This window comes from Nelumbo nucifera, chromosome 4 (genome assembly GCF_055504915.1).
Source record: "Nelumbo nucifera cultivar China Antique chromosome 4, China Antique-T2T, whole genome shotgun sequence".
NCBI lineage: Eukaryota > Viridiplantae > Streptophyta > Magnoliopsida > Proteales > Nelumbonaceae > Nelumbo > Nelumbo nucifera.
The window spans coordinates 87,545,921-87,572,108 of NC_142652.1; the positions used below are offsets into that span (position 1 = coordinate 87,545,921).

General features: G+C 40.4%; 1 protein-coding gene across 3 annotated transcripts in view; it reads left to right on the forward strand.

Annotated features, from left to right (window-relative positions):
- LOC104612914 (uncharacterized) overlaps positions 1-26,188 on the forward strand; it is a 56,058-nt gene that overhangs the window by 15,914 nt on the left and 13,956 nt on the right. For all 3 annotated transcript variants that reach the window (XM_010280578.2, XM_010280583.2, XM_088903152.1), the window contains one exon: positions 4,084-4,164. In XM_010280578.2, coding sequence (XP_010278880.1) covers positions 4,084-4,164 — 81 coding nt within the window. The remainder of the gene's footprint in view (positions 1-4,083; positions 4,165-26,188) is intronic.

Sequence of the window (26,188 nt, forward strand, 5' to 3'; positions counted from 1 at the left end):
ATCTTCTTCCAATTCCTTATCAACTCATCAACTGAGAAATCTGCAAACAAGTCCAAAGTTTTCAACCAATGTATCACCCTAATATGAATAACCTCCAAAATTACTTCCAAGTTTCTCTCCTTATCTGAAAAAAATCTGTGAATTTCTCTCCTAAACAGTCCAACAAACTGCAGCCCTAACACATCTCCACATAGTCTTAGCCCTTTTTGTTGACTAGTTAGGCATGGAAGTGAATAAGCTTTGCACATTCAAGGGGAGAGTCCACCTGCACCCAGAGAAGTAAGCCATTCCCAAATAACTTTAGCAAACTGACAGGAAATTGGTAAATGGTATCTAGACTCACTATCAGATTTACAGAGGATACGCCAGTGAGGAGACAAATAGCTATTAGGTCTTTTTCTTTGAAGTAAATTACCTATATTAACTCTTTCCAGAAAGGCTTCCCAACAAAAACTCCCAACCTTTGGAGGTATAGGTTGACACCACACCTCTTTAACAAGAAAGGCCAGTCCAACAGAAGAAGGTTGTATTAGGGCTTTAAAGAAAGAGACACAGGTGAAGGGACCCGAGGGAGTGAGTGTCCAAATTCTACTGTCTGCCTTTGTTCGCTTTAGGAAGACCCCTTCAAGGATGGATAACAAGGATAAAGTACAGCCTAACTCTGTCTCCCTGATGTCTCTTCTCAAACCTAAGTTCCAGCTGAACCCAGAAGTTGAGTTGGAAGGTACGAGGAAGGAGACCGATTCATTTTTAAGGGTAGAGATAGCAAAAAGAGTCGGAAATTGTCTTTTAAAGAAGTATCCCCAACCCAAACATGTTCCCAAAATTTAATGAGGTTGCTTGAGTGCAAATCATACTTGATGTAGGGAGAGAATAAGGGAAAAATAGCTTGAATGGCTTTCCAGGGAGATGCTCTTGTAGTCCTTGCCAGAATCCTAGAGTCCCATCCATTGTCTGCAACCCCATGAATACTACCCACTATCTTAACCCAAACTTTTTCTTTCTCTAATGAGAATCTCCACAGCCATTTCCCTAATAGTGCCAAGTTCCTATTCCTTATGTTCCCAATACCTAGGCCTCCCTCCTCCTTACTCCTACACACCACCTCCCACTTAACCCTATGGTCCTTCTCCTCCCCCGACTCCTAGAGAAAATCTTTCATTAGTTTTTCCAGCTTGCTAGCCACTCTAGCCGAAATCTTAAAGATTGACAAAAAATAGACAGGAAGGTTAGCTAAGGTAGGCCTAATTAGAGTGGTTCTCCCTCCAAGAGACAAATAATTTTTCTTTCAATCGGCAAGCCTCTTTTCAAACCTCTCCACAACCGGAGCCCAAAACTCGCCTTTTTGGGGATTATCTCCCAATGGCAAACCAAGGTAGTTAAAGGGCCAATTAGCTACTGCACACTCAAATATCTCCCCCTCCCCCATGTTAACTCCAACTATACAACTTTTCTCAAAATTCACTTTGAGGTTTGACATTTGCTCAAAGAGTTGTATAGTGAACTTCAGGTTTCTGATCCTATTGATATCACCTCCTTCACAAAAGAGTATTGTGTCATTTGCAAATTGCAACTGTGTGAGTGGTATGTTCTCCCTTCCAACTCTCCATCCTCTTATTAAATCCCTGGAGTATGCTCTGGAAATTAGTCTCCCCAACACTTCTGCAACCAAAGTAAATAAAAAAGGGGAGAGGGGGTCTCCATGTCTAATCCCTCTCAAAGCTGGAAAGAAATTCACCACTGTCCCATTCACCAAGATGGAGTAATGGCAATTCCTAATGCAGCCCACTATCCACTTTCACCAATTATCTCCAAACCCAAAATTGATCATCACCTCCAATAGGAAAGACCAATCAACCAAGTCATAAGCCTTTTCCAAATCCAATTTGCAAGCCACCCCTTTTTTCTTGGATCTCTTGAAATCCTCCAAGCTCTCATTTGCTATAAGTATCTGATCTGTTATCTGCCTCCCCTTCACAAAAGCTCCTTGGTTGTTTGCTATGATTGTTGGGAGCACCTTTCTAATTCTAAAGGACAACACCTTAGTGATGATCTTATAGAGGCTGTTAACTAGGTTGATCGGCCTATAGTCCTTCGGATGGTTTGTATTTCTTTTCTTGGGTACCAAGGCAATGAATGTGGAATTTAACCCATGGTTAATCACTCCTCTAGTATTGGAATTCATCAAATACCAGCCTTAGATCATCTTTTAACATCTCCCAACAATTCTAATAAAAAATCATCGTAAAACCATTTGGGCCTGGTGCTTTTGATCTATCCATAGAAAACACCACCTCCTTTATCTCTTCCAAGTCAAATTTCCTTTCCAGCCACTCCCTGTCTTCTAGCTTCAATGTTGGCCATTCCAACCCCTCAATCCACACCCTATTGTTTAGGGGTCTTCTAAATATAGACCTAAAATGATCTGCAAATGCCCTTGCAATCTCTCTTTGATTGGAAATTGTTACCCCTTCAATCTCCAGACTTGAGATAATTTTTTTTCTCCTTCTTCCACTTGCCACAACATGAAAAAACGTGGTATTCCTATCCCCCTCTTTCAGCCAATTGCATCTTGACTTTTGCCTCCAACTTATTTCCTCTTGAAGAAGCCAGTCCTCTAACTGTTTGCGCAATTTCCATCTTTGTTCCTTATCCTCTTTTGTAAGGCAACCCCTTTCTTCTTTGCTATCCAGGATTTATTTTCTTCCGTAAACATGCAAAACTGCTTGCTTTCCGTATGCAGACTGCATTTCAAACTTATACCAGTATTATTTCCGTGTCAAATATAAGAAATAGTTGGATAGGTAGGGACTAAGGAACTAACTGGATCAACCTATGGGGTAAGTGGCTGGAGCTGATACCTGGACATGGATACTGATACAGACACACATATGGGAAATGGTATAGAACACCCCATTTCCTAAAATCCCAGACAAGTGTACCGGGACAGGTATCCTATATAATATGTTTATATCATGCCTTTGTATCTAGTTTTTGAAGTTAAATATTATTTCTCAAGGCTCATGTCTTGCTAAATTTAATTAAATTTCCAACATATACAAATAACTCAGAGTATATCTTGAAGTGTCTATGCAATATATGGTGTTGTATGAGGTGGGTATTGTGTCCAATAGCAGTATGCTAAGCATGTACAATTATCCGTGTAAAATAGGGTAGTTTCTTTTAGGGTGGAGAAGGGCCTTGAAGACAGGTGGCAATAGGCAGAAGGTCTGCCTGCTTGGGATCATACCAATCTTGGAGTTATAGGGCTAGTGAAAAATCTGGTTTTGCTGCATTTGGATCATTTCAACCAATTCCAGTCGTATGGCATACATGTATATGTATATACTTTCAGATGTTCCCCATAATTAATTTTTGGTGTGGGAAGAGATGTTTGTCTATGTTGTGTGTTGTGCACTTGTCTACTTCCCAATATGTTTTCACTTTTTGCCTTCACATTAATACATTGATATATCTACCTCTCTCAAGCAAAAAAAAAAAAAAAAAGTACCCCCATCCTTTATCACCAAAAAAGAAGAAACAGAAATGTATATGTTCACTTTGTCAACAACTATAAATTTTATGAGAGAATAGGTAAATGTATTCAATATTGAAAATCATAATCATATCATAAATTGTAGAGAATGTTGAACTGAATAAAATCGTGAACTGTATTGTAAACAATGAGATTATTTATGTTTTTTACAAACTTGTCAAAAATTTAAAAATAGATATACTAAAAATCTAATATGTATAGAAAAATGATTTTAGGATTATTTTTTTTGATGAATGATAATAAATTTATTAATTCAGAAGCAGATTTAGAGTGAGTTCATACAACATCCCAGGGAGAGGCGCGAGCTGCAGCCCCTCCTTGAATCTTACAAGTAAACTAGGAAAGAAAAGCAAGAATCACAACTGAGCCCAAAACAATTCTTTTGTTAGTTTAGGATTATGGACTTTTGCTCCATTGATATATTAAGCTTGTTGTTGATCTATATATATGAAGTACCCTTAAAACTTTAACATTAAGACCCTTCTTTTGACCATGATAACTCCTTTTTCCCTTTTGTGTTGTTCTAGGTGAAATTAGCAATCCAATATATGAGGAAAGTCATCCAGAAAAAGGCGAAGTTTGACATTATGGACCTTAACACTATTAAGGTTTTATTTTACTCTTTCCTATAACTTTATTAGGTTTTGGTTAAATTTATATCTGATTACGTTTGAGCAATGTGTATGTATACTCTGAATTCATTGTGAAACATATATAGATTGTTTCAGATATTTCAGATCTGTCACACACTTCATTATTGATATGAACATGAGAGCATTTTATGTTCATAGGCAAAACCTGCTAGCAAAATCAATATATTCACGCTCTTCCACGGAAATTATTTTTGTGCTTGAGCCCAGTATATCCACAAAAAATTAGAAATAGCTTCTTATGCATGCTTTCAGACTGATTAAACTAAGTTGAACATACATGACACTCAGAAGAAAGATGGAGGAGCATGGATTTCTACCAGTGACCAGATGGAGGAAGAACCTTAAGTTTGAAGTAAAAACATGTGTTCAAGGAGATCTGTACAAGAGGGATAACTCTGAAGATTTGGAAACTGAAGAAAGCAATGGTGATTCTAGTCGGAAATATGGCTTTGTGATTTCAAGGAATATTGGAAGGAGTGCAATATACCCAATACTCCTGTTAATGGAAGAATGTGGTGAATGAAGACAGAAAATACATGGTAGACAGAAAAGAGTAGTAAAAGGAGATTTGTAGGATTAACTGAAAGCTTTGGAGGGAAGAAGAAGCATGTCTGCTTTCTCATATCATTTTCTTAATAAAATCACTTTTACTGATAAAAAAAAAGAAGCATGTCTGCTTCCTGGAATGGAGGAGAGCTACAGGGTGGATGCTGGTGTCCAATGTGAAATTGTGAATTAAGAGTTTCTGGTTTATGGTGGAGAACTGAAGAAGAATGGAGGGGTACAGAATTAGAGGTGCACCAGGAACAAAGGAAGAAAATGGAATTGAGTGGTGAAAAACCCTAGAAGTAGGTGGCCACAACCTGCAACTGACGAGCAAGACGGAGAAGACGAAGCAAAGGTTTTTAAAGACAACATTAACAAAGGAAGGATTGCCATTAGTAGAAGGGTGGAATCCATATTTTTTTGGTAGTAAATAAAAAAGAAAGTTCTCTAAAGAAAAAAGAGTACATCAAGAAATACAAGAAGGTGAAGAGAGATCACCAATAACTGGAAATAAAAAAACAGCTCTCTCCAACTATTACAACAATACAGACATGCTAACCAGAGATCCCATCCCATTCAATTTTTTTTTTCACAAAACTTTGCTTCAAAAGAGTTTCTTGATACATCTATGAATTCTGGTAGTATTAATACCCAATCAATAAGCTTTGAGCCAATCTTTGAACATATCTCCAACCTATCACAAGCTTTTCCTTCAAAGGCCCTTCTATTCCTTTCTTTCCATAGTTCCCAACAAACAGCAAAAGGAATACAGCTCCAGACGATTTTAGCATTTTTTACTTCCTTGCAAAGTAGGCCAGTGCACAAAGGTTACTCTAGGTGATCTTGGAGACCAGATGACTTTATCAAAGAGATGGAAGAAGAAGCGTCAAACAAAAGATGAAAACTTACGTACGTAACAAATGTGAAGAACATCCTCTTCCTTTGACTCTCAAGTCTCAATGAGCACATCTACTGGCTAGTTGGAGGCCTTTTCTCTTGATATGATCTTGTGTTAGGATGCTATCTAGAGAAACCAGCCAAGCAAAAACTTCCACTCTTGTAGAAAGGTGGAGTCTATCATGCAACTTGAAATCAAGACATGGAGGGGGTGATAAAATGTTTGGTCTGCCCTTTCATTTATGGTAAGAAAATTTGCTTATAAAAATAGCTTCCTTGTGTGGTGGTGTGGTTGTGAGCTATGAAGAAGTAGCCTTTATTTGGCACATGTTCAAGTAGCAAGTTTGAAATCAGAAATGATTCCCCTAATGGTTGAGCTCCACTTTGGCAGTTGAGTTTTCTAGGTGTGGATTGTTTCATCCCTTTCTTAAATTGCAATGGTGGTGATGTGGACAGAAAGACAAATTACATGCAGTACCTCAAGTATACAGCAATAAGCACAAGAAATACCAAGCTGAAAACAACAAAATAAGTTGAATTTTTAGGGATTTCAGACCTGAACTTGAAGTAAAACTCCTCCTGGAACAGTTCTGCTACAGTAACAATGGCAGCAAGCTGGCCTCCTGTGCGGACACGCAACGATGGAGGGATTGGAAGGTGCCAAAATGGGTCGACTCAAAACCCGAGCTCCCAATACTTGAAAACCCTAGCTGGGGCTGAGTTACAACTCAAACAAGAGAGAAAGAACCAAAAGACCCTTATAGAAACAACCCCCTTCTCTTTTATAAGACCCACTGGCTTGCTGGACAAGCCAGTTAAAATATTTACACACAAGCCCCTAGAATATTTTCCTCTCACAAGCAACTCCTTAAGAACAAAACTAACTTCAAATGAGCCTTCAAAAGATAACTTTTGTTACAAAAAGACCGAAGAGACCAAAACCCTACAGAAATGCACCCAATTGTCCCTGACCAGAAACCTGACTTATAAAATGACGAAAATACCCCTGGTCCCAAACTGCCAACAAAGCTACCCAAAGACAACAATTTGGGACCCCACTACAAAAAATATGCAAAACAGAATACATTCACACTTTTTTTTTTGCCTCATCATTCCCACCGGGTTTAAAGGAGCTCGACCCCATGCGAGCAGCAATTTTAGTAGCCTTGCACATGTTTTAACTTCATAAACTCCTCTTCACTAATCCAGGAGTTCTCAATTGATGGTTTCCCTTTCCATTTGACCAAGAGCCTAAAATAGGCCCCATTTCGAGTGTTGGTGACTCGAACATCTTCTACACCCTTTACTTGTTCAAACTCATTAGAACTACTGGCCCTTTGTGCTTGTCCTCACCCATCCTTTGTTACTGGTTCTAGATCTCCATGTTAATCAAAGAGGTCTGCTACATTAAAAATGGGTGAAATGGACACATCAGTTGGTAGCTCAATTTCATATGCATTGTCACCAAACCGTCTCAGCACTTAACATTGACCAATCTTTTCTCTTTCAACTTATGGTAGGTCCCAACGGGAAACCTCTCAGGCTGCAAATAAACCATGACTAGATCGCCCTCATGAAACTCTTTCATCTGGCGATGCTTATCCTTAGCTTCTTTATACCTTTGGTTGCTTTCTTTCAGCTTCTATCATACATTCTCTTGAATCTATCGAATGGATTCAGCTAAAGCTTTAGCATCATCACTCACTCGCTGCAACTCTGTTATAGGAGCTAGATCAACAACACTTTTAGGTGACCGATCGTGCACAACCTCAAAAGGAGTCTTCTCTGTAGATCTATTAACTGAATCATTGAAGGCAAATTCAGCTTGTGGTAGGATAAGATCCCATTGCTTTAAGTAGTCTCCAACTAGGTTCCTCAACAAGTTGCCTAAGCTTCGGTTAACCACTTCAATTTGTCCATCTATTTGTGGGTGAAATGTACTTCTATATTGTAGGGTAGTACCCATACGCTTCCATAAAGTTCTCCAGAAGTGGCTAAGGAATCTCGTGTCACGATCTGATGTAATAGATCTTGGCAATCCATGCAACCAAACAACTTCTTTGAAAAACAAGTTAGTTACATGAGAAACATAGGAAATCTTTTGGCAACCAATAAAATGGGTCATTTTAGAGAAACGACCAACCACAACAAAAATAGAGTCATTACCCCTAGCTGTTTTTGGCAACCCCAACACAAAATCCATAGTAATATCAGTCCATGGTGCTTCTGGTATGGGTAAGGGAAGATACAAACCTGTATTTTGATGCTGCCCCTTAGATGTTTGGCACTTGTGACATCTATCAACATAATAGAACACATCCTTTTGTAGCCTTGGCCGGAAGTACCTTTTGGAGACCATTTCAAGTGTCTTCTTGTCACCAAAATGTCCCTTGCAATGCAAATCAGCAATGAGTAATGCCCTCAAGGATTTTGATGGAATACATAACCTATTGCCCATGAATAAGTAACCATCATTCCACACAAACTTGGCTCAAATGTCCTTGTCACCTGCTGTATAGCTTCTACAAATAGGGCCAAAATAAGGGTCATCTTGGTATTGGTCTTTGATGGAGCTGAATCCCACAACATTAGTAGACATTGTTGACACCAAGTGAACTCTCCTATTAAGAGCATCAGCTACCCGGTTTTTCTGTCCAGCCTTATGCTTCAAAACAAAATTATATTTTTGTAGAAAGTCAACACATTTAGCATGTCTTCCCTTTATCTTCTGTTGGGAGTTAAGGTGCTTCAATGCTTTATGGTCTGAATACAACACAAACTCCTGTTGGATGCCTCCAAAACTTCAGCGCTTGCACAATGGCATAAAACTCAACATCATAAGTGGAATACCTCCTAGCATCATTGAGTTTCTCACTAAAGTAAGCAACTGGACGATCTTCTTGGCTAAGGACAGCTCCAATCCCAACATGGGATGCATCACATTAAACTTCAAAGAGCTTGTTAATATCAGGTAAAGCCAATAAGAGCCTTTGTCATTCTCATCTTTAGCTCTTGGAAGCTTTTCTCAGTTGCGGGAGTCCAAGTAAACTCACCTCCTTTCAAGCATTCAGTAATGGGTGCCACAATAGTGCTGAAATTCTTTATAAACCGACGATAAAATGTTGCTAGCCCATGGAAACTACGAATTTCAGTTAAGGTCTTTGGTGTTGGACACACTTGAATAACTTGAACTTTTTCTTGGTCCACCTCAATCCCCTTGGATGAAACAACATACCCCAAAAACACCAACTGACCTGTCATAAAATTGCACTTCTTCAAATTTATATATAGCTGGTTTTATCTCAAGACTTCTAGGATTGCTCTCAAGTGTTTTAAGTGGCTGTCATGATCTTTGCTGTGGATGAGTATGTCATCAAAATAAACTACCACAAACTTCCCCATAAACGGCCTTAAAACTTGGCTCATGAACCTCATAAAGGTGGTAGGAGCATTAGACAACCCAAATGGCATAACCAGCCATTCATAAAGACCTTCCTTAGTCTTGAATGCAGTCTTCCACTCATCCCCCTCTCGGATACGAATTTGATGGTATCCACTCTTCAGATCTATCTTTGAGAAGACTTGTGAGCCAGCCAATGTGTCTAACATGTCATCAAGGCGGGGTATGGGAAACCTATATTTAATTGTAATCTTGTTAATGACATGACTGTCAACACACATACGCCAACTACCAAGTACCATCTTTCTTTGGTGTGAGCAAAGCTGGTACAACACATGGGCTTAAGCTCTCACGGATCAACCCCTTCTTCAACAACTCTGTTACTTGTCTTTGGAGCTCCTCATGTTCCTTAGGACTCATTCTATAGTGGGGTAGGTTAGGCAATGCTGCTCCCGGCATTAAATCTATATGATGTTGTACATCTCTTAGGGGAGGAAGGCCATCGAGTAATTCTTCAGGCATCACATCAGCATACTCATGAAGTAGCTTCTTCACCAACTCTGGGACAGGTGTTTCTTTGCTAACTTCTTTTGTAACTAGCACGTAAATAACGTCCAAATTCCCATCTTCTTGAGCCAATTTATTTGAGGTGAAGAGAGTAGTGGTTGGCTTTGTTTCCTTCTTTGGAAATGAATCAAGTTGCATTGGTTTAAGGGTTATCTTCTTATTGTCTTTCACAAAGCTGTATGTGTTCTTGTCCCCATAATGAATGGTCTTACGGTCATATTGCCATGGGTAGCCCAAGAGAATATGGCATGCATCCATTGGGACAACATCACACCATACTGATTCTTCAAATGTATTACCAATAGAAAAATTAACTAGGCATTTAGAAGAAATTCTTACCTCATTTCCATTGTTGGACCATAGAATACGATATGGTCGGGGGTGTTGAACAATCTTGAGCTGTAATTTATCCACCATCTCTTAAGAAACAAGATTCTTACTACTCCCACAGTCAATAATCAGGTTACACAACTTCACACTAGTTGTACAACGTGTTCTAAAGATATTCTTTCTCAACCAGTCCCCTGGTAGTGGTTCTTGAGGTGCAACCATAGAGTGTCGTATCACTAGAGCTTCACCCTCAATATCCCCATCCAAGTTTTCTTCCTCTAAAGCATTAGCTTCAGTAGTTTCAACCACTTGCCCATCCTCAACATGGCCTATATCATCTTGTTGTTCATCAGTGACTTCATCAACTAGATGTGTTTGCCCTTCAATCCTTCTCTTAGGACATTCATTTGAACGATGTCCCAACTCCATGCACCTAAAACATCCAATAGTAGGCTGCCCTTGACTGCTCTTTGTTGCATTTGAAGTCCCTTGGACTGTAGGTTGTGTTTGGTTGATCACATGACCCCTACCAGCCCCAACACTTCGACCTACTGATGAAGATGTACCTTGGACAGCACTTAGCCTCCACCCTGAGCTTCGACTCAATTGAGCTTCAACCTTTAGAGCTAGCTGATATGCATCATTTACCTTGTATGGACAATGTAGGCTGACTTGATCTTGTATTGGTAACCTCAAACCATTGATATATCTACTAACTTTTTGGCTTTTGCTATTCAGTTTCTGACATATTACTCCGAAGAGTTAATCTATTAAACTCTTTTGTGTACTCCTTCACACTCTTTTCCCATTGCCTTAAATTCTGCACCCTTTGGTAAAGAGTTTGCTCGTAGTCTGGTGGTAAAAATTGGGATTTCAGTTTCTCTTTCATTCTTCCCCAGGAACTAACCTTTCTTTTCCCCTTCCTTTTTCTGCCCCTTTGGTAATTTTCCCACCAATCTAAGGCTGTCCCACGCATCTTTGCTGTTACAAGCTTCACTTTTCTTTCTTCATTCATTTCTTTCCAATCAAAATAGTTTTTAGTGCTGTCCAACCAGTCTAGAAGCTCTTCAGGTTCCAACTCACCATCAAACTCGGAAATATGAAGTTGAACACCATGACCTTTGATTGGATTGTAAAACTTGCACTATTCGGTCTTCCCACTGTGGGTTGTTATTCCTTCCATGCTAATCACCTTCAGGTTGCTCAATGTCTTCACTTGATTCTTCACTAATAATGTCAGCGAGTTGTTTATCAACTCTAGGAGCTTGTCTTCTTCTTCCTAGCTCCAAATCATTTGCTACATCACCATCCCTATCAGCATTTTGAGCTACAAGTTGAGCAAGATGTTCAATCTGTTCTTGCAGTCCTCTTATAGCCTCTTGGAAAACCTCTACAGTGATATGTTGTGGTCTTCTACCACCCCTATCACATCCACCCCTTGCGGCCATGATAATATAGAAAAACAAAAGGAGGAATGAACTTTGAAGCAAACCCAAGGAAAGAACTTGCTCTGATACCACTTGATGTGGACAGAAAGACAAATTACATGCAGTACCTCAAGTATACAACAATAAGCACAAGAAATACCAAGCTGAAAACAACAAAATAAGTTGGATTTTTAGGGATTTCAGACCTGAACCTGAAGTAAAACTCCTCTTGGAACAGTTCCTTTATAGTAACAATGGCAGCAAGTTGGCCTCCCACGTGGATACGCAGCAATGGAGGGATTGGAAGGTGCCAAAATGGGTCAACTCTTCAAAACCCAAGCTCCCAATACTTGAAAACCCTAACTGGGGCTGAACTACAGCTCAAACAAGAGAGAAAGAACCAAAAGACCCCTATAGAAACAGCCCCCCTTCTCTTTTATAAGACCCATTGGCTTGTAGAACAAGACAGTTAAAATATTTACACATAAGCCCCTAGAATATTTCCTTCTCACAAGCAACTCCTTGAGAACAAAACTAACTTCAAATGAGCCCTCAAAATATAACTTTTGTTACGAAAAGACTCAAGAGACCAAAACCCAACAGAAATGCACCCAACTGCCCCTAACGAAAAGCCTGACTTATAAAATGACAAAAATACCTTTGGTCTCAAACTGTCAACAAAGCTACCCAAAGACAACAATTTGGGATCCCACTACAAAAAACATGCAAAACAGAATACTTTCACACTTTTTCCTCATCAGGTGGAAAGAGGGGCATGAGGAGGAAAGTGATGATGTGGTAGGGCTTGATGCCACATGGATGCTAGGGAGTAGATAGGCAAAAGGTGATTGGAAATTTCACAAAAGAGGGGACTTGAAAAGATGAGGTACAGAGATTGAAGGATACTATAATTCTCCAACCGTTGGATGTGAATCAAAGGGCTGATTTAAGTCCTCTGCTCAAATAGTAGAAGGGTTGAATAGACATCCAAGTTATGCGTCAAATAGGTAGGAAGATGGCATAGAGAAGAAGGAAAAAGGTATGGCCGCTTTTAGTGAGCCAGTTTGAATCAACTCGAATCAAATTGTTTGTGTCACACAAGGGCTTGATGTTATATTAAACAAGTCATGCAGCCCAATGAGGTGCACGTCATAACTTGGAAAGAGGAGGTGAGCGGAACTAGAGCTAGGAAGAGGTGAGCTTTCTTCCGGTGCCGTGAAAAAAACTGTGAATCCCCTGCAAAGACCATCCTATTGGATACTCTAGACAAAGGAGGAATTTTGACAAAGAAAATGATGATAAGTGGATTTGTTGTAAATCCAATGAAATGTGTGAATTCATAGGTCTCTCTATTATTGGTGGTATAGATCTAAATGACGGTGTAAATGAAGATTCCTTTGACACTTTTAACACAGAACTGTTTATTGAAGATGATTAAGAAGGGGATAAGAAAAGAGCAGAAGAATGCCAAGTGAGTACAATTAGGTGTAACAGAAGTAGAAAAGGAGATCAAATTTACGAGGGTGTATGTGAAGAGGCAGAAAAGGAGATCCAGTTGCCTAGATAGGAAATACCAAAACAGGGGAACAATAATACTAATGGCAGTCTGGTTGATATGACTTGTAGAAGTAGAAATCTGCTGAATTAGAAAATATGAAAGAAAGTAGTTTCTTGAAGAGAGAAGGAAGAGAGAAGGAGAAGAAGAGAAGTTGAAAGAAAAGAGAGCAATAATCTGGCCGCCCCCTTCACTTATTATTTATACTAAAATAATAGAATAGTACAAAGACAACTATGCCCTTATAGGGCGGCAAAACATAAAACATCATATATAACACTCAAAAAACATAAAATTTAGACTCACATAAGGCAAACAAACTTCTCAGGTTGTTACCCTTTCTCTTATAAAGTGTCCATCAACTTCAATGTGTTTTGTCCTATCATGCTGAATTGGATTGTTGGCAATATTGATTGCAGCCTGATTGTCACAGTATAACATCATAGGTTCCTTTGCTTTCACCCCAATCTCACTCAAAAGAGATCTAACCCAAAGAAGTTCTGAGACACCATGAGCCATGGATCTATAATCAGCCTCTGCACTTGACCTTGCCACAACCGCTTGCTTCTTACTCTTCCAGGAGATCAAGTTTCCACCTACAAAGGTACACACTCCTGATGTAGACCTCCTGTCATCTAAGCATCCTGCCCAGTCTGCATCTGTATAGGATTCTAGCTTCAGATTCTCATGATTTGAGAAAAGAATGCCTCTGCCAGAGGGCTTTTTCAGATATGCAAGCATTCTCTCAATAGCTTCCCAGTGCTGAACCCGAGGTGCATGCATGTACTGACTCACAACACTGACAGCATAAGAAATATCTGGTCGTATCATACACAAATATAGCAGTTGGCCCACCATTCTTTGATATCTCCCCACATCCTTTACCAATTCACCATCCACACCATTAATTCTGTGATTTGGATCAATAGGAGTGTCTGCTGGTTTGGTCCCCAGTTTCTCAATCTCTCGCAGTAGGTCAAGTACATACTTTCTCTGTGAAATGAAGATCCCATGCTTGGATCTTGCAACTTCAATCCCTAAGAAGTATTTGAACTCACCAAGATCTTTGATCTCAAATTCTTGCTGCAATGATTTTTTGAGATCATCAATCTCCTCCAGATCATTTCCTGTCACCACTATATCATCCACATACACAATCAGAATTGACACCAAAGCATCTCTCCTCTTCACAAAGAGGGTGTGATCAGATTGTGTCTATGTGTATCCAAAACGGATGAGTGCCCCTCTGAACCTGTCAAACCAAGCCCTAGGTGACTGTTTCAATCCATACAGAGGTTTTCTGAGTCTGCACACCTTTCCTTTACCAACATTTTCATAAAAGCTTGCTGAAATGTCCATATATACCTCCTCCTGTAAGTCACCATTGAGGAAAGCATTTTTGACATCAAGCTGGAACAAGGGCCATGAATAGGTGGCTGCTAGAGATAAAAGAATACGAACTGAACTCATCTTAGCTACTGGTGCAAAGGTTTCCAGATAATCAGCACCATAGGTCTGAGTATACCCTTTTGCTACCAACCTTGCCTTGTACCTCTCTATCTTGCCATCGGCCTTATACTTCACTGTGAATACCCATCGACATCCGACTGTCTCCTTGTATAGGGGGAGATCAACTATTTCCCAAGTTTGGTTTTTGACCAAAGCATCCATCTCATCTTGCATGACTGTTTTCCACTCATGTTTGGAGAGAGCCTCAGTAACATTCTTGGGTATAGACACAAAATCCAGGGAAGAAAGAAAAGCATGGTAGGAGGGTGATAAGGCACTGTAGGAAAGATGGTGTGAAATGCAGTGGACTGTACACTTTTTCTTCCCCTTACGAAGTGCAATGGGAAGATCAAGGTCAGTGGGATCAGCTGCAACAATGGTGTTAGGGACAAACATTATCATCAGAAAACATAACAGGCTCAAGAGGAATACCTGGAATTGTATCTGCCGAATCTGGGGTTTCAAAAGGACTGACAGAGAGTGGTGTGGGTCGAGGATGTGTGGAGTCAACCATCATCTGCCGGCGCTGATATTGCCATGAGGCTGCCCGTAGTGGATCAGGTAATGAAACTGGAGGTGCAGGTGCTAGCTGAACTGATGGAGGCACCACAGAAACAGGAAGAGGAACAGATTGTGAGTTCTCCTCCCCAAAACTCTCCCCCTGAGGAGAACTACTCGAGAAGAAGAATGTGGATTCAAAAAAGGTAACATCCATAGTGACAAATCTGCTCCTCGACACTGGGTCATAACAGCAATATCCCTTCTGGTTCTGAGCATACCCAAGAAAAACACATTTCTTGGCCTTGGGATCCAATTTCTAGCGATGAGGGCCAAGAATGTGAACAAAAGAAATACAACAAAAAACCCTCGGAGGTACATGAAATACCTCTCCATCTGGAAAAAGGAGGCTAAATGGCACCTTAAACCCCAAAGTCCGTGAAGGAACACGGTTAATCACATGTACGGCTGTAAGAGTTGCATCTCCCCAGAACTGCACAGGAACTGAAGCACACATCATAAGACTCCTTGCCACCTCCACAATGTGTCTATTTTTCCTCTCAGCAACTCCATTCTGTTGTGGTGTATATGCACAATTGTTTTGATGAACTACACCATGTTCTAAGAGATACGTGGTTAGGTCCTTCTCAAAGTACTCTCTGGCATTATTTGATCTAAAAACCTTAGTTCTCACTCCAAATTGTGTGAGAACCATCTGGTGGAATTGTCGTACTAAGTTAGGAACCTCATCACGTGATCTCATCAAATATATCCAAGAATATCATGTCTAATCATCCACAAACAAGAGAAAGTAACGAAATCCTCCAATGGAAGGGATTTGATATGGCCTCCATACATCAGTGTGAACAATATTAAAAGCAGAAGTACTTCTTTTATTACTTGGTTTAAAAGACTGTCTACAATGCTTTCCTAACTGACAACTCTCACACTCCAAAGTAGATAATTGAACAGACTCAAACAATTTTGGGAAAAGACATTTCAAAGAACTAAAAGAAAGATGTCCCAAACGATTGTGCCAAAGCATAATTTGGTTTACTGACTCTGACCCACTACTAGTGCTGCTGCTAACATGATGGCCCTGATGTCTCGGAATCTCATCCAGAAGGTAGACTCCATTCACCTCACGACCACTCCCAATCATCTTCTTTGACTCCAGATCCTGCAAAACACAATTACCAGGAAGAAAGGTCACAGAACAATTCAAATTTTTTGTCAAAGAACTAATAGACAGTAGGTTGGTATGAAGTCTAGGGACATGTAAAATAGAGGACAAAGTTATATCATTGGTCACTCTAACTGTCCCCTTCCCAACAATGGGCATATGTGAACCATCTACTGTAGAGACTCTGTCTCTACCAGAGCACAACTGATAGGAACTGAAAATGGTAGGGGCATTAGTCATATGCTCAGATGCTTTTTGAGTCCATAATCCGGGGAGGTCCCTCCTTACCTGAAGTGGATGCAAGATTCACAGTTGCATATGAACTACCTGTATGTGCAAAGGAAGTGGTGTAGTTGGCTCCTGCATTCTGCTATCCATCTGGAAGGCTAGAGCTGAGTGAATCTTTCTTACTCATAAGCTGTCCAAACCTCTCCAATTCTGTTCTCACTGCTGCTACTGCAATGGATTCCCAATCAGTTTGGGAGAGAGGGGCTGAAGAGTCTCCTGTAGTGGCTACATTTGCATTTCCCTTCTTGTTTCTTATCCGAATAGGCATAAGATTTGGATGAAGCTTCCAACAAGTGTCCTTGGTATGCTTAGGCTTCTTGCAATAATCACACACCAAGTCCTTCTTATCTTCCCTTCTAGTCTCACTACTCCCCCTGTCTCCATTCGGCTTAGGTTTTGTTGTACCAACCATAGCCGATTGGTCAATCCCAAGCTGTCTCAGCATTACATTCCTCCTACTCTCCTCTCTAGAGACAAAAGCATAGGCCTGAGAGAGTGTCACACCCTCCCTAGAAAGAATTTGCTATCTAGCAATGTCAAATTCAGGGTTTAGCCCTGCCAAGAACTCAAAAACCCTATTCCTCTCTACCAGTTTGTGATAAGTTGCTGCATCATTTACACTTTCCCATACCACAGTTTCTAAGTGATCTATTTCCTGCCATAGGGTTTTCAGCATGGAGAAATACACAGCAAGAGGTTTTTCTCCCTGTTTCATACTTATCACCTGATTTCTTAACTGATAGGCTTTGGCTTCATTTTGCTTATGAGAGTAGGTTTCAGTCACTCCATCCCAAATCTCCTTAGCAGTATTAGCCCATAGGAAATGTTTTGCAATATGAGGTAACATAGAATTACACAGCCAAGACATTACCATGTAATTCTCTTGCACCCATCGGGAAGAGTCTGTATCAGGTTTCTTCTCCTCCCCAGTGAGATACCCGAATTTTCCACGGGCACCAATAGCCATCTTAGCTGATTGTGCCCACTCCAAATAATTTGTACCATCAAGTTTTACTGTAGTAATGATCCTAGACCAAAAAATATCACTACTACCTCCAACACCCAGTCCCACAGTACCGGTAGTTTTCATCTCGGTATTCCAACTCTCCATTTTACTTCAAACAGTTCAACAGTAAGAAAAAAATAGATTGGAGACCTTCAAAAAATAATTTAATACCACACACACAGAAACCAACCCTTCCGGAAGAAGAAAACCCTAGTTGGAGGGAAATCTCTCTCCTCCCCACGCCTCCCAATAGAGAAAAGTGAATCGATCACTCCGGGAGGCCTAGAAAATTCAGAAACCAAACCGCCCTCTTCAGAAAATCAAAAGAAAACTAACAATACGCGGGCACCCAAGATCAAATCAAAAACAAAGAGTTCAACTTTTCTGGGACTCTTCCCCGTACTCCAGTTCTTCCTGATTTTGATGCCGAATAGTAGATCACCTTCCTGATGTCTAGATCCCACCAAAAACTCCAAGAACTGGGCAATCTATAGCAGATCGATCAGCCCTTTACTACTTCATGTAGTCTAGGGCTGCATGAGAATGCTTCAAGAAACCCTAGCCGATGCTCTGATACCAAGTAGAAATCTGCTGAATTAGAAAATATGAAAGAAAGTAGTTTCTTGAAGAGAGAAGGAAGAGAGAAGGAGAAGAAGAGAAGTTGAAAGAAAAGAGAGCAATAATCTGGTCGCCCCCTTCACTTATTATTTATACTAAAATAATGGAACAGTACAAAGACAACTATGCCCTTATAGGGCGGCAAAACATAAAACAGCATATATAACACTCAAAAAACATAATAAAGTTTGGACTCACATAACTACTGTGGTCCCCACCTCCTATCTAACAACTAACATAAAACATCTACTCAGAAAACATCATAAAACTAATTTATCTTCAACAATTGAAACCTGTAAAGAGCACACACGGAAGCTCATCAACAACCCCATTTTCAGGATTTGGCTTTGGAGCCCACTTAGCCCTAACAACATACTTACCTATTAGTCGTGGTAATTGTGTGAATTGAGTTTTGGATACTAATCACTCTTCCTTGCCTGTTGTAGATTCAACATCCCAAACAATGCCCACTAAAAATACTATGAATTTGGAGATGGTTCAGAAGGAAAGGATTGAAGGAAATGATCTAAGGGAAGCTGGTGAAGAAGGGGAAAGGAAGTACGTTGTTAGAGGAGTTGAAGGCCAAGGAATTGAAGGATATGTAGAGGTTGCAAGAAGAATTTATGCTATTAGAGGAATAGAGGAAGAAAGCATCACTTGAGGAAAGATAGAATAAAAAAAAATGAAAGGGGGGGGGGGGAGAGGGATGAATAAGTGACTAATTTTGCAGAGAAGATGGGATTCCAGGTAAGAAGAAAAATGAAAAAAAAGAGTGATGTGGAAAGATTAAAATTAAATGTGGACTGTGATAAGGAATTTAGTCAGATAGGACAACGGAGAAGGGGAAGTGAAGAGTAGGTGGAGGAGAGAAGATGGGGAACAAAGGTGTCTAAAATGAGGACTATTAATTGGAATATAAGAGGCTTAGGAAGTGCGAGGAGAGGGATATTAGGGAAGTGATTATAAAATAGAAACTTGATATTGTCCTGATCTAGGAAACAAAATTGGCAAAATTGATAACGAATGGATCAGGAGTTTGTGGAGCTCTAGAAGAGTCATCTGGGCAATGGCATTTCAGATTGGCCATATGGAAGAATGAGAGTTTGGAGTGTAAGGAAGAGTTAATTGGGAGATTCTCTATCTCAAGAGACAAATAACCCTAGGCAACAAATTACCACAAGTATGAGGAGGTTCAATGAGTTTATTAATTCTTTTCAAATCAAGGAGATCCCCGATATTCCATGTAGCTTTACATGGTCCAATATCTAAAGTGATCCAATTTGCTCTAAACTAGTTAGGTTTTTCGTGACATTGGACTAGGAGGAATATTGGAAGAGACTAGTGTCTAATACCTTACCTAGGACTAGTCCTTATAAATTGTTGTGAAGGTTCTTTCCTTAAGGCTAAAGTAGGTCCTTCCTTCCATCACCTCAGCCAATCAAGGTGCTTTTTGTACAGGATGGATAAATTACAAATCAAATTCTTGTTGCTAATGGATTGATCTATAAGCTTGATGTTGAGAAAACATACAATATGGTAGACTGGTATTTTCTCTTGGAATTGTTTAACCACTTCTCGTTTACTGACTGTTGGAGGAATTGGTTATCAGTAGCAAGCTGTTCCTCCTCAAGGGTACGGGTACTGACAAGCTGGGCCTCCCTCCTCAAGGTTCATTGAAGCTGAATTTTGATGGGAGTAATCAGGGCAACCTAGGGCCCTTTGGGTTGGGGGGTGTACTGAGGAATGAGGCTGGAGAGGTTGTCCTACTCTACTCTGGCCCATAAGGTGTTGGGAACTCTATCCGGGCAGAATTGTTAGCTGCAATACAAGGAATACTTCTCGCAAAAGAATGGGTGTGGAGCAGCTTCTGGTTGAAGGGGACTCTAAGACAGAGTGGTGAACTGGTTGAATAATCCAGAGGATGTCGCTCGGGGCCACAAAAATGAGCTAAAGAAATTCAAATGGCTGACAAGGAATATGTCTGTAACAATACAGTGGGCTGGGAGATCAGCTAATGCATTTGCTGATGTCTTGGCAAAACAAGGGACAAATAGGGAAACTTTGTTCCGGGTGCAACTGTAATTTTTGTATTAACATTCTTAGTTTATGTGTTTTCTGTTCGGAGAGGCAGCAGGGAATACTCATGTAACCAATCTTTAAGTTAATGGAAATATGATACTTTACTTACCAAAAAGAAGTGAGTTTTGGGGAAAAGTGGTGCAAGTGGATCTTGGGCTGCCTCTAGATTTGTGATTACTCAATCTTGGTTAATGGGTCAGTAGTAGATTTTTTTCTAGCTTGTTGAGAGCTTAGACAGGGTGACCCCCTCTCCTCCTTCTTGCTTACCCTAATAGTTGATGTTAGGGGTGTAACTTGGGTCTGGTTGGGTTAGGAATTTGTCAAATTCTCAATGGGCCCAAACCCTAACCCAAGCCCAATGTAGTTGAAATTCTTCAAGTTGGGCACCTGATTTGCATCCCTAGATGATCTGTTTAGTAAGCTAATCTATAGGGAAAAAGAGCATAGCTTTTGGATCCCAATGATTGAAAGAGTTACAAAGAGGCTAGCTACATGGAAGAAGGGATGTATCTCATTGGGGGCTAGGATTACCATAATGTGGTCAGCTTTGGCAAATCTCCCAGTTTACTACATGTCAATCTTTAAGATTCTGCAAAAAGTGGGAAAGAAAATTGAAAAAATGATGACAGACCTTTTGGTAGCTAGCTGGCTAGGGAAGGGGAAGAAGGATCACTTGGTTAATTGGGAAAGCAGTGAGTAGATGCAAGAGGCAAGGGGGTTGGGAATAAGTATTGAAAAGAGAAATATGGCATTGTTGTAAAATGTGGCTGAATGAAGACAATACTGGGTTATGGAATTACAGCAATGAAAGGAGAAAGCTTAGGTGGTTGGTTAAAGACATGGAAATTAAGTTCATCTGGGTGAAGAGATCTGCTAACTCATTTGCTGATGGGTTAGCTAAGCAAGGGGTGGTGAGGTCATCTATGTTCTGGGCTGAATTATAACTCTAATTCCTATTCATGGGGGCTCAAGCCTCAGTTGGGGGAGATAAGAAAGTTTATCTCCCTCTTTGTAATTAATATTTCTGATTGATTAATGAAATGTGTTATTGATCAGAGATATGGCATTGTTGGAGAAATGGCTTTGGAGGAGACTACAAATGGATGGGATGTTGGACTGGCTGAGAGGACTACGAGGGATGATAGAGTCAAATTTTGGGAATATATTTGGGTGGGTCTGTCCTTATCAGTTAACAGTGGTGTTGGTTGGGACTTGGGTTTTAGAAGGGATATAAGGGATTCGGAACTTCCTTTTGTCCTTGGACTCTTACATATCCTAGATAGTGTGTTCTTGGACCCACTTAATTTGATGGTCGAATTTGGACTCCCTATCCCACAGGTTTGTTTTATCTTGTCCTTCTTTCCTTAAGGTATTCACTCAGCCCCATCTTACTTTGCAGCCATTTCCAGTTAATGAGGTTTGATGTAGACTCATTTTCTGCTTTTTCTTGGGAGGTGTTCCATAGAAAAATTAACATGTGTGACTTGCTACAGAAAAGGAGACTCATGCTATCTCTCCCCTTGGTTTGTTCTTGCAAAGCAAATGATGAAACTTGCTATAATTTACTAATCTCCTGTCCATTTGTTTCTTCTATGTGGGTTTGGTTTTCCTCTTTTTGGGTGTAGGTGGAATCCTCCAAATTGTGTGCAAGACCTATTTGCTCCTTCAATGTTTGTTTGGCATAAGAAAAGGGGGAGAGTCATGTGGAGATGTACTAAAGCTGCTCTTTTTTGGACAGTTTTGGGAAGATAGAAATGCAAGAATATTCCATGAAAAGAAAATAAGCAAGGAGGCAGTTATAGAAAGCATAGATATAAAGGTGACACAATGGATCAAATCCTTGGAGAGCTTTTCATCTTGCACATTTGATGATATATTTAGGAAGTGAAGGGAAAGTGGTAGGGACTTTGTCTAAGAAGGATCTGACTAGTGCAGTGTGGACACCACGTGCAAATGGTTTTATAAAACTCAATTTTGGTGGTCATAGTATGGGAAATCCAGGGCCCTCAGGAGTGGGTGGTGTTTTTAGAAATAAAGAGGGCCACATTATTACTCTGTACTTGGGGCTATCAACGGGTCCGGTAGATGTGTAAATTGGGCCGTGTTGGGCCGGCTTGCATGGGCCCGTGCCATGCCGTGTTGTGTTGTGGGTCTGGGTTAGGTGGGCTTGGGCCATGCCGAGCGGGCTATGGGTCGGGCCTTGGGCCCAGGCCAAACCGGGCCAGAAAGGCCCAGACTGTTTTTCTGTTGTTTTTTTTTTGTCATTTTGATTTTTTTTTATTTTTTTTTGCTAAGTAAAATTAAAATACTTAACTTTCCTTTGAGAACAAATTGAAAAAATAAAAAATCTAACAAAGAAATGAAAAAAAATGCTTACCAAAATACAAAATGGATAACAAATTGAAAAAAAATAAGAATTTTATTTCATTTAAAATATAAAAAAATACAAATTGAAAATAAAAAATTACATTGTTGAGAAAATAACAAATAATTTAAATAAAACAAAAAATACTCCATCTCCTTGACTTTAATCATCTGCTTCATCAGGTGTAGTAGTGTCATGCCCTCCTTTGTCTTGTAATTTATCCTCAGCATCCATCAAATTTTTAAAGTAGATGTCTTTTTCTTGTTTCTCATGGAAGAGCAAATGTCTGCTCAAGTGACCAGTACCACCCTTTCTACTAAAGCTAAAGCTAGTCCTACATTTTTGGCAAACGACTCTTTTTCCCTTCCCCTCAACCTCCTCTATTTTAAATATGGAAAAATTCCTGATCAGTACATTGAATTTTAAGAGTTGTCTCAAGTCGGTCCCCGAACTTCAAAACATGTCTCTACAATACCCAAACTTTTAGAATGTGTCTAATAGGTCCCTGTCGTTAACAGTCCGTCAGTTATCTGTATCACATGATGACATGTGCCACTTAAAACTTTTAAAAATGTCAAAACTACCCTTCAAAAGAAGACACTGTTCATTGTCTTCTACCTTGAGATTGAACCAAAATAGACATTGTTTGTTGTCTTCTGCCTTTTCTACCAAGGAGGTCGTCACCATTACAACCATTCAATTTATGGGTTCTTCACATCCTCCACCACTCAAGTGGCTTCATCCTCCCAACCCGATTGAAGAGAACCCCACTCCCTTCATGATGCATGAGAAAGGGGCCCGCTCCTGACTCCATCCAATGCTGCTACTATTGTTGTTGTATTGAATGAAGTGTCTTTTATCATATCAGATAAGCGTTTTTTATAAATTTTTTTATGACCCTTGGTTTTTTAATTGTTTTTAAACTCTCCAAGATGGTTCGCGATAGATCCCTGGTAGTCTTTGACCCAAAAAAGACATCTCAATTCGGAATTTTATCGAGGTCTGATAGAGATGCGTCAAGAATTCATTGGATTGAGGTACCTGTTAGTGTTCGGTCTGCCTGTTAGATTGATAATAGTCAAGGAAGAGAGAAGGAGAGAGAGAGAAAGGAGAAGAGCAGAAGAGAAACAAGGAGAAAAGATTCTGGTTCAAATGAGAGAAAAAGCACACTCTACCATTCGGCCAGATGTATTTTATATTACTAAAATAATGTGGAAAAGTCACATATGCCCCTACTTAAGTTAGGGACATTAAATCTAACATAAACTTACACATCAGCACCTAAACACAAGCACAAAGACAGAAATACCCCTACATACTCGACACTAACACTCCCCCTCAAGCTGGAGAGTATATATCATATAATCCCAGCTTGTTACATATGTAGTCCACTCTCCCCCGACTCAACCCTTTAGTAAACAAATCTGCTCACTAGTTCCGTGTGTTGACATATGCAGTGTCTATCACTCCACTCAGCACCTTCTCTCTAACAAAGTGATAGTCAACCTCTATGTGTTTGGTCCTCTCATGAAACACCGGATTAGAGGAAATGTAAACTGCAGCCTGATTGTCACAGTAGAGCTTCATTGGAGTATCAACAGTGTATCCCATCTCCTGTAGAAGGTTCCTTAGCCACACTAATTCACAAGTAGTATGTGTCATAGCTCTATATTCTGTCTTTGCATTGCTTCTTGCCATAACTGTCTGCTTCTTGCTTTTCCATGTCACCAGATTACCCCCAAGAAAAGTGCAATAGCCTGTGGTAGATCTCCTATCAGATACAAAACCGGCCCAATCAACATCAATATATCCTTCTATTTCAAGTTTGCCACCACTTCTGTATATCAAACTGCGACCAGGAGCCCCCTTTAAATACCTCACAATCCTTATAACCGCATCCCAATGTGGAACCAGAGGTTTCTGCATGAACTGACTTACCACACTAATTGCGAATGAAATGTCTGGCCGAGTGATGGTTAGGTAGTTCAGTTTACCTACCAACCGCCGGTATCTGCCAGGGTCTTCAAACACTTCACCCATATTACTGCTCATCTTAGTGTTTGTTTCCATAGGAGTTTCGGCTGGTTTAGCACCTAACAAACCTGTTTCTTCAAGCAAATCAAGAACATATTTCCTCTGAGATAAGTTAATACCATGCTTGGACCTTGCTACTTCTATCCCCAAGAAATACTTCAATTTACCAAGGTCCTTTGTCTGAAAATGTTCCTGTAGAAAGATCTTCAACCTGTCAATGCCCATTTTATCATTCCCGGTAATGACAATATCATCTACATACACCACTAATAGGATCTTCCCTACCTGAGAGTCATGACTGAAGACGGAATGGTCAACTTGGCACTATTTCATACCAAACTTCTTTACTACCTCACTAAATCCACCAAACCATGCTCGAGGAGACTGTTTAAGCCCATAAATGGCCTTCAGTAGTCGGCACACCTTACCATCCTCCCCCTGAGCAACAAACCATGGTGGTTGCTCCATATAGACCTCCTCGAGCAGATCACCATGCAAGAAGGCATTCTTGATATCAAGCTGATAGAGGGGCCAATCATACATCGCAGCAAGAGAAATCACAACACAGACTGAACCAATCTTAGCAACCGGGGAGAAAGTCTGTGTAATCAATACCATAGGTTTGGGAATACCCTTTGGCAACCAATCTAGCTTTCAGCCGCTCTAGACTACCATCAGATAAGTACTTAACCGTATAAACCCACTTACAGCCAACAACCTACTTATCAGGAGGAAGAGTGGTGAGTTCCCATGTATGATTATAAGCCAGAGCTGAGAGTTCTTCCATCGCACGACACCATCCTGGAGAGGCAAGGGCTTCCTGGACATCCTTAGGTATGACAACAAAGGATAACAAAGAGATAAACTGGCGATGGGAAGTGGAAGGGTGAGTTAGTGAAACATAATTAGAAATAGGATAAGGGTACAACTGCGCTTACCTTTCCGCAAGGCAATGGGAAGATCAAGATTAGATACTGGGGTCGGGGCTGGTGTGGTAACAACTGTCGGATCTGTCGATGATGATGAAGCTGGAGGAGGTGCTGGTACACGTGGGCAATGTGTATACACGTGATGGATCGGTGGTCGTTCAACAGGTGGTGGCACCGGAGGCAAAGACTTGGTCACTGCGGGAACAAGGGGAACAGAGTCCACAACTGGAAGAGGAAGGGGAGGAGGTGATGAGGAGGAAGAAACATCACCGGATCCCAAGAAGAATGGAGTAGACTCAAAGAAAGTAACATCAACACATGCAAAGGAACGCCGAGAGCTAGGGTGAAAACACTTATACCCTTTCTGAGTCCGGAAATAGCCAATGAAGATGCACTTAATAGACCGTGCATCTAACTTGTCCATTCCTGGCCCCAAATTATGAACAAAACAAACACATCCAAAAACTTGAGGAGAGAGAGAAAATGGAGACAAGGTAGGAAACAATGTGGTGAATGGGGAATGACCATCAAGGATAGATGTGGGCATCTGGTTAACCAAGAAGCAGGAAGTAAGCACTGCATCACTCCAAAAGGATTTGGAAACATTCATGTGATGCATGAAGGACCGAGCTATTTCCAAGAGGTGACGATTCTTTCTCTCAGCCACCCCGTTTTGTTGTGGGGTGTAGGTACATGAAGTCTGATGGATAATGCCATGTTGGTCTAGGTAGTCTTGAAATGATGAAGA